The sequence below is a fragment of the Pelodiscus sinensis genome, chromosome 1 (genome assembly GCF_049634645.1).
Source record: "Pelodiscus sinensis isolate JC-2024 chromosome 1, ASM4963464v1, whole genome shotgun sequence".
Lineage (NCBI taxonomy): Eukaryota > Metazoa > Chordata > Testudines > Trionychidae > Pelodiscus > Pelodiscus sinensis.
Genome location: NC_134711.1, coordinates 140,928,865 through 140,944,308, shown reverse-complemented (window position 1 = coordinate 140,944,308; position 15,444 = coordinate 140,928,865). Strand labels below are relative to the sequence as shown.

The window sequence follows — 15,444 nt, the reverse complement described above, 5'->3', positions numbered from 1 at the left end:
AGGCTTGGACTCAGAGGTATCAAATTCTCTCCCAGAATGATAAGCCTTTGTGCTGAGGTTCTATGAACCACCACTATTCATCATCTAGCCATTTTTATACACTGCAAGTGATAATGAAGTTGAAACTGCTCCAAACCCCAACCTTATGATTACTAACAAGCAAGTATCGCTGTAGTCTACAGTGTGAAGTTGAACAGTTGTGCACATGTCCAAAATGTTGGCACGCTGAATCACTGCAGTAGCCCAATAGGCCAGCTACAATAAATGGGTAGCCTTGCTCAGCTACACAGACATTTTCATCTTCAGAAACAAATTTGAACAGTTGTTTTCTACAGTAATGTGTAGAAATTGCTTTCAATATTAAATGTTAGAACTTTCCTGGACTCAGAACACTACTGTCTCTATAGTGAGTCACAAAACTAACCTACTGAACTTTGACCCAGGAAAGTCAATACCAGCCCATTAGGGCAGGAGACATTCAAAGTCTGGAAAGCTGGGACATCTGGCATCACTTGTATTTGAGATGTTACTGGTTCTATTTCCACCTAAAGAATAGAAGACAGATTAGGTTTAGAACACACTTCAAAAAGCATTTTATAGTTTAGTTTTGTGATATGCTCTGGTATCTAAAGGTCTGAGTCTGCTGCCTGCCTTATTAATGTTGAGTCATAATATAGTCTGTAATCAGTACCATCATAGGCTCATATGCTGCACCAAATGCCGTGTGGGCTCTGGTGCTCAAGCACCCATAGAAAAGAAAAACAGGAGGTGATCAGCACCTACTAGCCACAGTGGTTCTGTAACTCCGGGGCTGGATGTGTATCAGCTATTTGGCTAGAATAGTGGATGTAGTAGGGGTGGTGGGAAGAGCCGGAGTGAGAAAGGGGCCTCCGGAAAAGAGCCATCTTGGCCTAGAGAGCGGGTAGCGCACGCACGCGGAAAAAAATAAACACCTGAGAGTCCCACAGATTTTGAAGCTTGAGAAAGTCTCTGTTTCTTTTATCTATATTCAATTATTGTAATGTATTCTACATACTGACCCTTGAGAAAAAGTCATGAATAACTCTTCTTTTGATGAATTATTCCAGCAGCTTACACAAGGTGTCAGAGATTATGGGACCCACATAGAAACTGTGAGTAAACCAATAATATAAGGCAGAACATGGTGACATAGGTTGGAAGAGCACCAGCAACAATTCTGGAGGCAACACTCCATACAGTAGTAGCAACAGTTGAAGACATTGGTGGAGTGGCTATAGTTACAACAACAAGGCCAGCAAATGGTCATGGTGTGTAGATAGCTCTGGTAGTCAAAGCTCCTTCTTCTGTCAGAAGATGACCCCGAGTCCAGACCTTGAGCTATTTGAACATCCGGCAGGAGCACAAGAGATTCCCAAGACCAGTGGATTTTTGATGTTCTCTTGCCTTTCGTAGGGTTGCCAGGTGTCTAGTTTTCTACCAGACAGTCCGATATTTGCACCATCTGTCCGGTAGAAAAATTCAGACAATACCGGACATGTGCAATGTCTGGTATTTTCTGAATTTCTGGCTAGAAGCCTGGCAGGGGCGGGGGAGTGACTGGGAGGTGGGGCTGCAATTAGCACTGGGAGCCCTGTGGTCGCGTGCAAAAGCCGGGCGGGGTGGGGTGGGGGCCGGGACTCCCAGCAATTCCCCCCACCTGGCTTTTGCATGCGACCAGAGGCTCCAAGCACCAATCGCGGCCCCGCCTCCCAGCTGGGAGCCTCTGGTTGCATGCAAAAGTTGGGCAGGGGGAGTGGCTCCCAGGCCCTCCCCTGCCCCCACCCGGCTTCTGCTCGCAACTAGAGGGAGTGCCTGCTGGGGGCGCGGCCCGAAGGACTCTGGCTGTGGCCAGTGGCTGCACCGCCCCCGGCCAGGTCTGCTTCCTGCCCCCCTTCCTCTGGGCCCCCCCTCTCCTCCTGGCCAGCCCTGAGGCCCCCGGACCACCCCTCCCCCCCACCAAATCTGCTTCCCACCCTGCCCCCCTCCTGGCCAGCCCCGCCCCCCACCCGCCCACCCGCCCATGAACAAGTGTGTCCAGTTTTTTGGCAGGGTCTACCTGGCAACTCTACTTACAGGGGAACATCAGGAATCCTACCAGGGAACAGGCTAGACCTTTACTAGTGATTATGAACTTAAGGCAGCAATTCTAGATTGACTAGGGCTCTGTGACGGGGTATATCAACCCTGCACTGAAGAACAGGGAGTGACCTGGGCCCAGCTGTCTGAAAGAGCCCCGCCCACACAGCCCTGCTGGGCATACTCCTGGTGGAACCAGACTATAAAAGGCCCTGGGCAGCTCAATCTGAGCTGACTGCTGACGGGGAAGGAGATTCTGGGGTAGCCCCAGAAAGAAAGAGGGACCAGACCTTCCAGCGAGAAGTGCTATCTGCAGGGCCACTGGATTGCGGGGAGACGATGGGGAAGACATCTGCTGGACCCTGGTAGAAAGTAGCCCGGGGTGGGGAGTTTACCTGGAGTGTTCAGTGTGTTGCTGCAGAATTTCCCACTGAGTGAGGCAGTGGCCCCAGCCACTGCCTACAGGGTCCTGGGCCGGGACCCAGTGGAGTGGGAGGACCCGGGTCCCCCTATCCATTCTATAGCTGGCTCGAGGGAGAGAACTGGACCTATAAGTCCGTGAACTAGGCCTCAAGGCTGTAGTATCCCTGCTATAAGGGCCCATGTGTGGACTTTGGCCTCTGGGGTGTATTGCCCCTAGTAAGAGGGGATGAGGAATGGACTCTGGCTGTCAGGCCATATGAACTCTGCTATAAGGGCCTGGGTATGGACTTCGGGGGTATATTACCCCCAATAGGTGGGGATTGAGGAATGAGCTCTGGCCACTAGGCCATAGTAACCCTGCTATAAGGGCCCATGTGTGGACTTTGGCTGCGGGGCCATGTTACACCCCTCAGGGGGAATGCATGTAAGGACCCCAGTGAGTAGGCCACAAGGAAGACTAAGCTTGAGGAACCTTCCAGAGCAGGTTGTCCCTCGATGAGCTCTAAGAGGATGGCTACCACTGGTAGTAGAGAGCAGAAAATTCTGTACCAGGTACTTGATGTCAGGCAGTAGCAAAGTGATTTCTGAATTTCTGTAATGGGGGTTAAAGAGGATTTGTACTCAACAGGGGATGAACTGGAGTTGATAATGTTTGCAGCACCAAAAAGTATTGTTTTGACTGGCAACAATTTGTGGATGCATTGCCACCAGAATGTCAGCTTAATGGATGCAGTATGCCTGGTAGAGAATTTCTCAGTGGTCAAACTGAACTGTGGGTTTGTGCCACAGGGTAGGAAATAGGGGTCAAGGTATCTACCTGGAGCAAGATTGATTCGGCCTGTTTGTAAAGGACCTTCAGTATGGGAGGGACAACCTATGGATACCACTTAAAAGACTTTCAGTGGGCCAGGAATTTTGTCACTAAGTGGCACCATGCACCCCTGGGTAGGACAGTTCCTGGAATTTTGTTGAGGCACAAATCAAACACTGATTTAAGCTCTGTAGTATGCATCTAGTGTTCCCAGGAGCACTGGACAGGTGACTAGTACTACATTTAGGACAGTAAGCCCCTGATTTGTTTTCTATATGGACTGAAGAGCCAAATCTATCAACCTGCCACTTCACTGTGCTAGGTGATAGCCTGGACCATTAAGGGACAGAATCATATTATGCTGAACCAGAGGAATTTAAGATTCCAGTCATTCAATGGAGGTAAAGTTCAATAACTGGTAGATTCAGTTCTGGTCAGACATTCATGCAGGAGCTGCTGTGAAGTAAATGCATAGTAGACTGACAGATGCCTACAGGTAATCAACATTTTTCAAATTTTGAAAAAAATTATGAACATTTCTCCCCATTTTTAACCAGTTAGGGTACGTCTACACTACAACGTTAATTCGAACTAACTTAGTTCGAATTAGTTAATATGAACTAAGCTAATTCGAACTAACGGATCTAGACTAAAAAACTAGTTTGAATTAGCATTTTGCTAATTCGAACTACCATGTCCACATTAAGTGGACCCTGAACCAGGTTTAAGGATGGCCGGAAGCAGTGCCGGCAGGGCATCAGAGGAGGACTTAGAGCGTGCAGATGCTGTCTCAGGCGAGCCGAGGGCTGTGCTTAAAGGGTCCCGACCCCCACCCCGGACAGACAGTTCTCAGGGGTGCCCCGCTTGAAAACCAGTCCTGGCTTGGAGTGCCCGGAGTACCCACACTGGGCACATCACAGTACTCGGCCATCAGACCGGCTGCACTTGCAGCAGGCTGCCATCTGGGGAGAGGGCGCAATCGGGGGGCTGCAGGAGAGGTTCCACCCCAAAAGCCCGCAGAGCCAGCCCAGTCCTCCCCATCGGGGGCGCGTACCCCATTCCTCCCTCACCTCCTTCCACTTACCCTTCCCTAGCCCCTTTTCTTGATGTACAAAATAAAGGACAATTGTGTTCAAAAATGGAATCTGTCTTTATTGAACAAAACTGGGGGAGACTGGGAAAAGGAGGTGGGAGAGGGGAAGAGAGAGGCTGGGAGAGGGGAGGGCAACTAAAATGATCAGGGGTTGGGAACAGGTCCCATATGAAGAGAGGCTAAAGAGACTGGGACTTTTCAGCTTAGAAAAGAGGAGACGGAGGGGGGACAGGATAGAGGTCTCTAAAAGCAAGAGTGGGGTGGAGAGGGTGCATACAGAAAAGTTCTTCATTAGTTCCCATAAAGAAGGACTAGAGGACACCAAAGGAAAGGAATGGGTAGCAGGCTTCAAATTAGTAACAGAAAGTTGTTCTTCACAAAGCAAAGAGTCAACCTGTGGAACTCCTTGCTGCAGGAGGCTGTGAAGGCTACAACTAGAACAGAGTTTAAAGGGAAGTGAGATCAAGTCATGGAGGCTGGGTCCATGGAGTGGTATTAGCCAGGGGGCAGGAGTGGTGTCCCTGCCCAAGGTTTGTGGAAGGCTGAAGAGGGATGGCACGAGATAAATGGCTTGGTCACTGTCTTCGGTCCATCCCCTCCAGGGTCGCTAGGGTTGGCCGCTGTCGGCAGACAGGCTACTGGGCTCGATGGACCTTTGGTCTGACCCAGGACGGCCATTGTAAGCTCAGGGCTCAGGGTCGGGGGTCTCAGTGGACCACCTTGATTTTCATGCACTCCTGCTCCTGGGTGGCCAGGCTGGCAGCTCTCCTGCCCTAGCTGACCACGTTCCTGTGCCTAGTGCGGAGATCGTGGACGAGGTCCATGATGTCCGCACTAGCCCAGGCGGGTGCCCGCCTCTTGCGGTCCCGGGCAAGCTCCCGGGAGCCGCCAGCCTGGTCCTGGGAAGAGGGGGAGGGTTGGGGGGCATCGGGTGGCTGGCTCGATCCGTGCCAGGTGCAGGGTCTGCTGGCTGGGTGCTGGCAGGCTTGCACCTGGCATGGGCACCATAGCCAGCCCGTGTCCCTTTAAGGGGTCCGGGGCCGGGAGGGGGGCAGACGAGTTTCCCTGGTGTTGGCCAGAGTGGCCACCAGGGAAACCTGGGGAGGGCTAGCCTCCCACTAGTTCGAATTAAGGGGCTACCCAGCCCTTAATTCGAACTAGTAAATTTGAACTAGGCTTAATTCTCGTGGAATGAGGATTACCTAGTTCGAACTAAGCGCTCCATTAGTTCGAATTAAATTTGAACTAACGGAGCGCTAGTGTAGCGCCTATGAAAGTTAGTTCGAACTAACATTTGTTAGTTTGAACTAACTTTGTAGTGTAGACATACCCTCACAGAGCTGGTCAAACATTTTTGAATTTCAAAATTCTGAAAAAAAGGGAAAATAATTACAAAAGATTAGAATAATCTTTACAATTTTTCCCTTTTCCCTTGTTTTTAACCAATTCTAATAATGGTGTCAATAAATTGCCAAGCCTCTGAGATCACAAAAAGTTACTTTTCCTGTGGCCTCCTAAGATGACTGGCTAACATTTCTGATAAAGTAAATTGTTTTCACTTTGTCTTAAACAATCACTGGCACCAGGCACTGGACACTGTAAGAAGACAGGATACTGAGTAGATGGACCTTTGGGCCTGACCCAGTATGGCTGTTCTTATGTTCTGGCTGTGATTGTCTTTTCTGCTGAGTCATTCAACCAATTTACATCAATTTGTGGCTTATGACCACACTAGAAGGTAAAATTAGTACTTATTGGAGAATATTCTCTCACCTTTTTCTCTTCTTGCTTTGCAGACTCTTCTGGTGGTGAATTGATTAATCTAATATGGCTCCCTTTGGAAGACTGTAGAGCTTTTGCTGATTTTTGTTTCAGTGACTTGTTGCTTTTTCCTGAGGAAACGGAAGCAGCAACAGGAACTGGAGCAACAGTTGGAATATGTATGGAGGGGATATTCAGAATTGTTGCTAAGTTAGGGTCTGTATCATCTGGAGAGGAAAAGCAACATTTTTATGCACTAGACTACAGACACATATATACATGTTTCAAGTTTTGTTTGACCAAAGTTCAGTTACCAAGTTTTACCTTTCAAAAAATAGAACACCAGAGACCTCAGGTCCAGGGGCTTGGTGCATGATAATAAATGCAACCTCTTCTATGGTCTACTCTAACCATAAAAAGGGTTAAGAGTGGTGTGATCCATACCTTCGACTAGGAGTCTATCAATATACATTGTATGGGAAAGACCGGTTTCCACTCACTTTGCTTCACCTGAGAACTATTTATGTTCTCATGGACATGTTCTGAATAGTATCTGGGAAAAGAGAAGTTAGACTACATCATGGGGCCACATCGGTGAGGGTTTGGTGGGTTTTTTTCTTCTCACTTGTGTGCATTCCCCAATTGATTTTTATCTGGGTCAGGGGCTCCTGACCCAAAATAGGTTCCCCACCCCTGCTATCGACTACACATGCTCAGTTCTTTCAACATTTTCTCCTAGAGAAGGGGTAAACAATATATTTCTAAACCTCTTATTTTTGTAGCTCTCCTGCTCTCTTCAATTTGTCCACATTGTTCTTAAAATGTGGTACCCAAAATTGGTTACAGTGCTCCAGCAGACACCTCACAAGCATTAACTAGAGTGGGACTATTACCTCCCATGTCCTACATATGACACTTCTGTTAATACATCATAGAATGATATTTGCCTTTTTGGAAACAGCATAATACAATAAATAAATAAATTGAATCTCTGTTTGAAGAAAGCCCAAGGGTAAATCCTACAACCACACACATGCAACATCTATTGGGGGAGTATTTCTCATCCAGACAATTCAAGTAGTCTGAGTTATCCAAGAAACTTTTATTAAAAGGAGGGAAGTAATCCAGCATTACTTTGGGAAAACACCTGCCAGAGCAAGTGGTGATGTCTGGAGTGTCTTCCCCTCTTCAGTATGATCAGAGGGTATACCAGGGCCTAATAAAGAGATTTTCTTCCTCTCCAGACATCCAGGTTGAGATGGAGCAAGAATCCTCACACTGGCTGGTGGCTCTGTTGGTGGCTGCAGCACCTTCTCATGTGGCTTTGCTTATAAATGAGGCCTTAGTGAAGCCCAGGCAGGTGTAACCCTTCTGCCAGAGTTGGCAGCAACATGAGCTGGGTTCAATATCTAGGGATTCCTTTCCAACAGCGTAACATGAAACTGGCTGGAGCCCTCACCCAGTAACTTGGGGAAATTACATACCACCTGTTGGATGCCACTAAGAGGCAATATTTCCCCTCTCACAAACACAGAGTCAGAAACTTTTAATAAAAGGAAATAAGTCACCGAGCATTAATTTGGGAAACCCCAGAAGTAGGGTTTATAAATATAAAACTATAGGCCCAGAGCAACTGTCTTTTTGCCTCAGGTTCTTAAGTCCAGTAACTAAAAGTTCTTTTAAGTGTCCCTCTCTTCTCCCTCACCACACCCACTCATAGTGGTTGTCTTTAGTCATTGGGGAACCAGGGTTCAGAGGTGCTATGTGTGTGTTCACCTCTCACCTGAGGGGAAGAAGGAACCTTGGTCATTCTACTGTCATTTTTGTATTTGACCTTATGAATATTGACTATAGCTATATTTCACAAGCAGTCACACCTGGGTGACACCCACTAGGCAAGATGCTTCCAGTCCACACAGCTGTTTGTGAAGTGCTCATTCAGGGTAATGGGCCATTAGGGAAAACAAAAGGCCTTAGGAGTTTATCCTCCACCTGGTGATCCTTCCTGTGGATGTTTTGGCCAGTGTGTAAGTAATGGCTGCTATAACTTTGCAAGGGCATGTGACCATACCACATGATTCTGGACTCCATTTTGGGGTGTCTGTTTTCCCACAAACTGGTCTGGTAACAAAGTCTGAAATGGGTTCCCATCATATTTTAAAGCTATATAAGGCAGGAAGTGACATCATCTGTTGTTCTTCACTTCCCCACAAGTCAAAACCTACGATCCTAAGGAAACAGGACTTGGAAAGGGGGAAGGGATCGCAAGCTGCAAACCAAGTGCAGATTGTGCTTTGTGCCTTGAGAATCATCTGCTTGTATCATCAGTGAGGGTAAGAAACTGCTGATACACATCCAATATTTTTAGCATCTTAGGCTTTGTTTGCCGATTTGTTTATTTACTAGGCAATCTGCTTTGATCTGTTTGCTATCACTTATAATCTATCCTTTTGTTGTTAATAAACTTAATCTAAACCAGTAAGATTGGAGTGAAGTGCTTTGGAATCTTAGCTGAAGGGGTAGGGGCTGTTATAGTTCCTCTCAACTCTGAGGGAGAGATGAACTCAATGAGCTGATGCTGTACAGTTCCCTGTGCAACACAAGATGGCATAATTTAGAGTTTATATTCCAGAGAGTGGGCTGCATGACTAGGGAATTAGAAAATTGGCTGGTGTCTGCTGGTTGCACCAGGTAATCCAGTCTGAGTGAATAGTGCCACCTACTGTCATGTTGGATGATAACAGGGGTCTGGGAAGGCTAGTTGTCCCCCCAATCCAATTGTGTTTCAGGAGTTCCTACAGCTCCCAGACTGCACCCCAGGAGTGACAACCCATCACACTCATGGCATTTCAGACACTGGTATAAGGGTCACGAGCTGACATTGATGTTTTGCAACTGGTGCATGGCTTAAAGTCCAAGGACTGAGACATGCCCTAGCACTGGGAGTCAGTACCCAGAATATGTTGGAATCAGCACTCTAAGTAAGAAATGAAACTTACTGTAAAGCTCTATTAACTATATTAACTTTACCTTTGTCTTTTCTGCATCTCTGACCCTATGCTATGTAAAGACCTGATCCTGCTGCTACTGGGGTCAATGGTTAAACTTCAGAAGGAACATGATTAGGCAATAAAATAGTAGTTCTCAACCAGTGGAGCAACCATTCCAGTTTACTAGGCTAAACCATCAGACGAGCCAGACTAATGACCAGATATGTTATTTAGTGCCCTACCTCCCATACAAAAATTCCAGTCACACCACACTTTATCCTGATATGAAGAGAGTCTGGGATGCTCTTGTGATTATTAGACTGGGGTATTGGTCAGTCCTAGTTCCACTCATGAAAGGACGGCAGACAACAGTGGTATCCTTAGGCCACGTCGTCACTAAACAGAAGATCTATGCTGCCACCATCGACCTTCCGGGGTTCGATTTGGCAAGTCTAAGTCCATGGTTCAATGTAGCCCAGGGTCTTAATTAGACTTGCTAAATCGAACTCAGAGGGTGCCTCTGCTGTTGGCCATTACTTCTGCTGTGGGGATGGCAGGGAAACTCGAAACAAGGTGTACACATGCAGACCCTGGTTAGCCCACTCATGCCTTTGTTTAATTGTCACCCCCCACCCCCAAGCGGGTACAAGAGTCCGACCCAGACCAAGTCTCCTTGTATTAGTCTTATCTATCGTATTCCGCTCCGCGGGTCTGCCTGACTCCAAATGTGCCCAGGGTTTCTTGCACCGCCTTTGACAGCAGGGAGAGGGGGGTCCGGCCTCGCCCTCACTTACAGACCCCAGCCCAGGGCCCTAAGGATGCAGACCTGTTTAGGTCTGGTCCGGCTGGTGGGGTTTCCCACCGTAACGCGCCACCCTGCGGGCAATAACACCCTGCCCTGGGCTGCTTCCTCTCCCCTTACCTGGTGCCACGCCACACCTGTAGTGCCCCGGGGGTCTCCTGGGAGGTGCAACTCCCACGGTGCCCCTACCCCTTCGCTGGTCTGGCTCCTTCCTTTGCCATGAACGCTGGCTCCTTTTGAATCCTGGCACCCTGGTGTTGTGTCATGCCTGGGTGCCTCCCTTCCCAGCTGCATACTCCGTCTGTGCCCTGCTCCCACCCCCACTTGGCCAGGGTTGGAAGATTTAAAATGTGGCGTGGCTGTGTTCAACCTGGCGTGGCATGCAGACGCAACACGCCTACTCTCCCTGTGTCCCACCGTGCCCCATACATGGCTGGCACCGGGGGACCTGAAGTGTGGGGCTGCAGAGCCTCGTCACCCAAGGTATGTAGACTCCAGCTACATAATTAACGAAGCTGGAGTTGCGTATCTTGATTTGACGTTCCCCTTTACCGTAGACCTGGCCTCAGCAAGGAGGCTTATCATTAGAGTAGAGAGGAGAACTTGTGTGTCACAGAAGCTTGAATACCAGAAGTGGCATGCAGACTTATGATTGGGAATGGCTGCTGTAAAACAATCTAAGTTGTACAAAAGGATATTTAATAGTTTAAAAGAGGCTCCTCTGTTTTTTAAACCTGTAATGTGAGTTTTTACAGCCCACGATAGTGTGGATAATATTTTAACACAATATAAAAAGTAGTTTTTTAGCAATTTATGGGGAAAATGTCTTTGAAGAATTGAAACTAATGTCCAGTTGAACAAATGGTTTACCAAAACTCACATGGAGAAACATCTGATAAAATGTTTTCATAATTTAAGGGATGAAAAATGTTGAAATTATTTTCTGATCGCAAGAGGATTTTACTTTCAGGTGCATAATACTTTAAGTGAACTCTTAAATGAAGCAGAACCAAAAAGAATTTCTTCTTAGCGCTTGGTATTTTCTTTGTGGTTTATGAAGCAGTCATAAATATTATTCCTTGGAAAACCAAGAAGATTCCTTAGCAAATCACATTTTCCTTTGGCTTTTTAAACTAGTTCATTGATTTTAGTAAGCTAGTTAATAGAAATACTTGGAATTTTCTCACTAAACTAGTTTGTTTTCGCAGAAGTAAAAAATTGCAGAGACTTCCTTCCATTCTGAAATTTGAATCGTAAGATATTCTTGATAGTGTAACCACAGCTCAAATCCTAGTGAAAATTCCCCACTATGTGGTTGTTAAAAAAAGTCAGGGCTGGATGTAACAGATTATGGAGCTACACGGTATACGAAAGAAATAAGAACACCCAGTCTGGGCTCCCAAATAGCCTCATCCTCTTACCTGCTGCTTTTCCTGTAGCTCCATAGTAGCTCAAGGACAGGTGGATTCCATTTTCTAAAGTGGCTGAAAAAGATCCAAAATGGCTCACAGCTTTCTTATGATTTATCAATTTTCCTAAAAAAAATAAATAAATCAATTTAAAGAGTAAAAATACATATAAGAATTACTTAATTGTAATCTATTGCCTAGTATGTGCACCACTGGCTACTAGAAGTTGGACCCCTACTAATAGTGACAGTCAGTGTCTTTATTCTACTAGAGCCAAATGTCCTTGGTCCCTTCCCCTGTTCTGAATATGCAGCTTAGCTAAAAGCCAGGATATTTGTATATGTGCACGCATACATGCAGAGCACCACAGCAATAAACCTCACAAAACTTATCCAAATTAACATACTGTACAGGATTCTTTTGCAAATATGTTAGAGCCAGATTCTACCCATATTTATATCTATACCTATATCTGGTAAGTAAGGAGCATCTCCTTTGACTTCAATGAGTCTTTTGCTTGAGTAAATAAAATGTAAGAACCTGCTGTCCTTAGCTGGTGTACTGGATTAGACCATTGGTCCATATACTTCATTATCTAAGCATGACTAATACTCAATGATTTAAAGAGACAAAACAAAACAAGATAAAAAATACTTCTAGCTAGATGTAAAAGGCTGTAAATAATGGTAAAGATTCTTTCCTGTTTCCTGGGGGCAACTAAAGTCCTGAAGCATGAAGCATACACCAGGATGTGTAATTATTATTCATCACACAATTATCCTACAAGTTTTAAAATGAAGCCGAATAAGATGAATTGTATGATCTGTTAAATAGTATTTTTAAAGATTTATTTTAAATGAAATTTCCATTGGCTTAATTGAATGATCCCTGTGCACTCATAGAATGGGACAGTTTAAAAGACAAGAATAGTCAGTTTTTCTGGTAATTGTTTTGCTTAATACCCTTCTATTATTTTAACTATATATTAGCAGACTTACCCGGAGTTGCCAGGGTCCTTCAGGTTAGGGGGCTAACAAAGTGGGGGGTGCAGGAGTCATTGCAGGGCCTTGGGGATTTGTGTGTGTGTGTGGGGGGGGGGAATGAAGGAGGTTGGGGGCAGGTGGGTATGAGAGTGAGGGCTGAGGGTAAGGAGGGGCTCATCTGGCACAGGCCTTCTCTCTGTCCCCAAGCGCCCCCCAAATTCCAGGGGCCTTTTAACACCCCCCCCCCCCCAGTGCTGTGGCCAAGTGCTGGAAAGTGGGGGGAAGGATTTGGGGTAGGAAGGTTACTTACTCCGTGTGCTGGCAGGCAAGATGGAGAAGCCCCGGCCCTGCTGGCCACTCTCTTGGTGGTATAGCTTAGGGTCAGAGAACACTCTGGCTGTGTCCACATTGGCCCCTATTCCGTAATAGGGATGCAAATGTAGCACTTTGGAATAGGCAAATCCGCGGGGGATTTAAATATCCCCCGTGGCATTTGCATTAACATGCCTGCCGCTTTTTTCCGGCTTGTAGATAAGCCGGAGAAAAGCGCCAGTCTGGACGCGATCCTCTGGAAAATAAGCTCTTTTCCGGAGGATCTCTTATTCCTACTTTCAAGTACTTTCAAGTAGGAATAAGAGATCTTCCGGAAAAGAACTTATTTTCTGGAGGATCGCGTCCAGACTGGCGCTTTTCTCCGGCTTATCTACAAGCCGGAAAAAAGCGGCAGGCATGTTAATGCAAATGCCGCGGGGGGTATTTAAATCCCCCGCGGATTTGCCTATTCCAAAGTGCTACATTAGCATCCCTATTACGGAATAGGGGCCAATGTAGACACAGCCTCTGCGTATAGCTCTCCCTTGTGGGCTCACTGCTCCTAGTGGCCACTCTCAATATCACGTCTCTCCAAAAAGCAGCCCCTCCCTTTGCATGTTATGGAAAACAATCCTTTTCCCAGGGCTTCCAGTCATCCTGGCTCAACCAAACCCTGACCTTGCTTTAAGTTAGGAGACGAGGATGCTGCATACCAAATTTAGTGGTCCTAGCTCTTACAATTACAAGACCCTGTTTTCAGTTGCTTATAACTGCCAAACTTTAACTGTTTGGGATGAAATTTTCCATTCTGTGTGTCTGACTCAGGCTGAATATCTTTTGAAAATTTCAGAGAAAACAATTCAATTGTTTTGGAGAGTGAGGCTAGGAAAATATGCAGAGTTTTTGTCCATGTTCAAAAATTCTGGTGACCTTTTCTTTGAAAAGCTGTAACATTCCCATGCTCTGAATCAAGAACTTGAAAAATGGCAGATGCTCCAGTCTGGGAATAAATGAACATAAGCAGGATGATCCTCATCCTGCAACTATACGTGTGACTATAGGTGACTGCAGGCTGGGCTGTATTTGAGTCCAGGCACTGGAGCAGATAGTCTGACTCTCATGTGCTTTCAATGCACCTACTGCTGACACCATTCAGTGTGAAGAAGGAACCTGCCTGAACTGAATGCAGAGAAGACAAAAAATGGACTACAGGTGGAGTATTCTGGGATAAAGCATATGGGGGGGAGACTGGGAATGAAGGTTGGCAGTGGGCAGAGAAGAAAATGAAGACTGAGGGCTGGGTGGGAAGGCACTAGGACTGGCTGGCTAAGGAGCCTGCAACTGGGAGCTGGGGACACTGAGATCAGACTAGAAACCCAAGAAAGGAGACTTGAACTGGGATGATGAGTCGAGAAAGATTATTTGGACTTATCTGACAAGAAGTATTCCTGGCTGAGCACCCTTCCCAACTGCCAGGAGGAATCCTGAGCTCCCCAACTTGCCTGGAGGAGCAGTTGAGCTGCTCCTTTCCTTTCCTCAGAACCCAGCTGCCTGGGAAAAGCTGCAGCATGACAGCATCTCTTCCCGAAGAAGAACCTGAGATTTTGCTATGCCCCATGCAGGTTTCAGGAAGGCTGAGGAGGCAGTATCTGCTACTCAGCTTCCTGGGTTCCTCAGTAATTGCTCTGAAGTCCAGGGAGTTCTGTCCCTGGGTCATACATGTGAGACACTTTGTCCAAGGACTCACAGATCAGTCAAGGTCTGGCATTCCATAGGCACCAGCTTCCTCTGGGCCCAGAGGGGCTCAACCTCTTTCTCTTCCCTGCTTCTTTCTGCCTTTGCCCAAGAGTGTGCCCCATTCCCACTCTTCCCCCTACTTCCCAGTGCTGCTTGTCCTCAATGAAACAGCTGATTGCAGTGGTCAGGAAGCACTGGGAAGGGGGGGGGGGAAAGCTTGGTTAGTGGTGGGTGCTAGGCACCCACTAATTTTTTTCTGTAGGTACTCCAGCCCTGGACCACCTACAGAGTCAGTGCTTATAGGGCATTTCCCTCCTCAAGAATAGAAACTTGAATGGCTAAAAGAGAATACTGATGATAGCCTAGGCAAGAATTTCTTGGAACCTGAATAGGGAGAGAACATAAGAATGGCCATACAGGGTCAGACCAAAGGTCCATCTAGCCCAGTATCCTGTTTGCCGACAGTGGCCAATGCCCCAAAGGGAGGGAACAGAAACAGGCAATCATCAAGAGATCCCTCTCCTGTCACCCATTTCCAGTCCCTGACAAACAGAGGCTAGGGATACCATTCCTACCCATTCTGGACTTTCTCTTTCTTCCAGCCTAGCTAAAAAGAACTTCAAATTACCAAGCAAGGGCGCACACTGCTTTTCCATGCAAAAATGGCCCCATTACACATTGATTGGATCAAGCAATGGGTGGGAGAGCTGCAGGTTAAGCAAACTAGAAATGTGGTTCCTAGTGTTGCTGTAGCCCTGTTGGTTCCAGGACATTAGTGAGATAAAAGGTGGGTGAGGGGAAATCTTTTATTGGATCAACTTCTGTTGGCCAGAAAAGCAAGCTTTTGAGCTACACAGAACTTGTCTCTCTCACCAACAAAGGACACCGTGTCTCTCTGGAAATGTGGTTGTAAGATTGCCGAATTTTACTTTCAAACTGCCTGTTACTCCAAACAATCCAAACCACGTTTTCACCCATATTGTAGACTATACATAATTTTCCTTACAAATCAAATACACCAGGGAT

General features: G+C 46.6%; 1 protein-coding gene across 8 annotated transcripts in view; it reads right to left on the bottom strand.

Annotated features, from left to right (window-relative positions):
* The window catches only part of SPAG17 (sperm associated antigen 17), a 202,896-nt gene that overhangs the window by 55,002 nt on the left and 132,450 nt on the right, over positions 1-15,444 (bottom strand). For all 8 annotated transcript variants that reach the window (XM_075904849.1, XM_075904827.1, XM_075904833.1 and 5 more), the window contains 3 exons: positions 11,399-11,512; positions 6,198-6,412; positions 425-545 (listed from right to left, as the gene is read on the bottom strand). In XM_075904849.1, the coding sequence (XP_075760964.1) occupies positions 425-545; positions 6,198-6,412; positions 11,399-11,512 (450 nt within the window). The remainder of the gene's footprint in view (positions 1-424; positions 546-6,197; positions 6,413-11,398; positions 11,513-15,444) is intronic.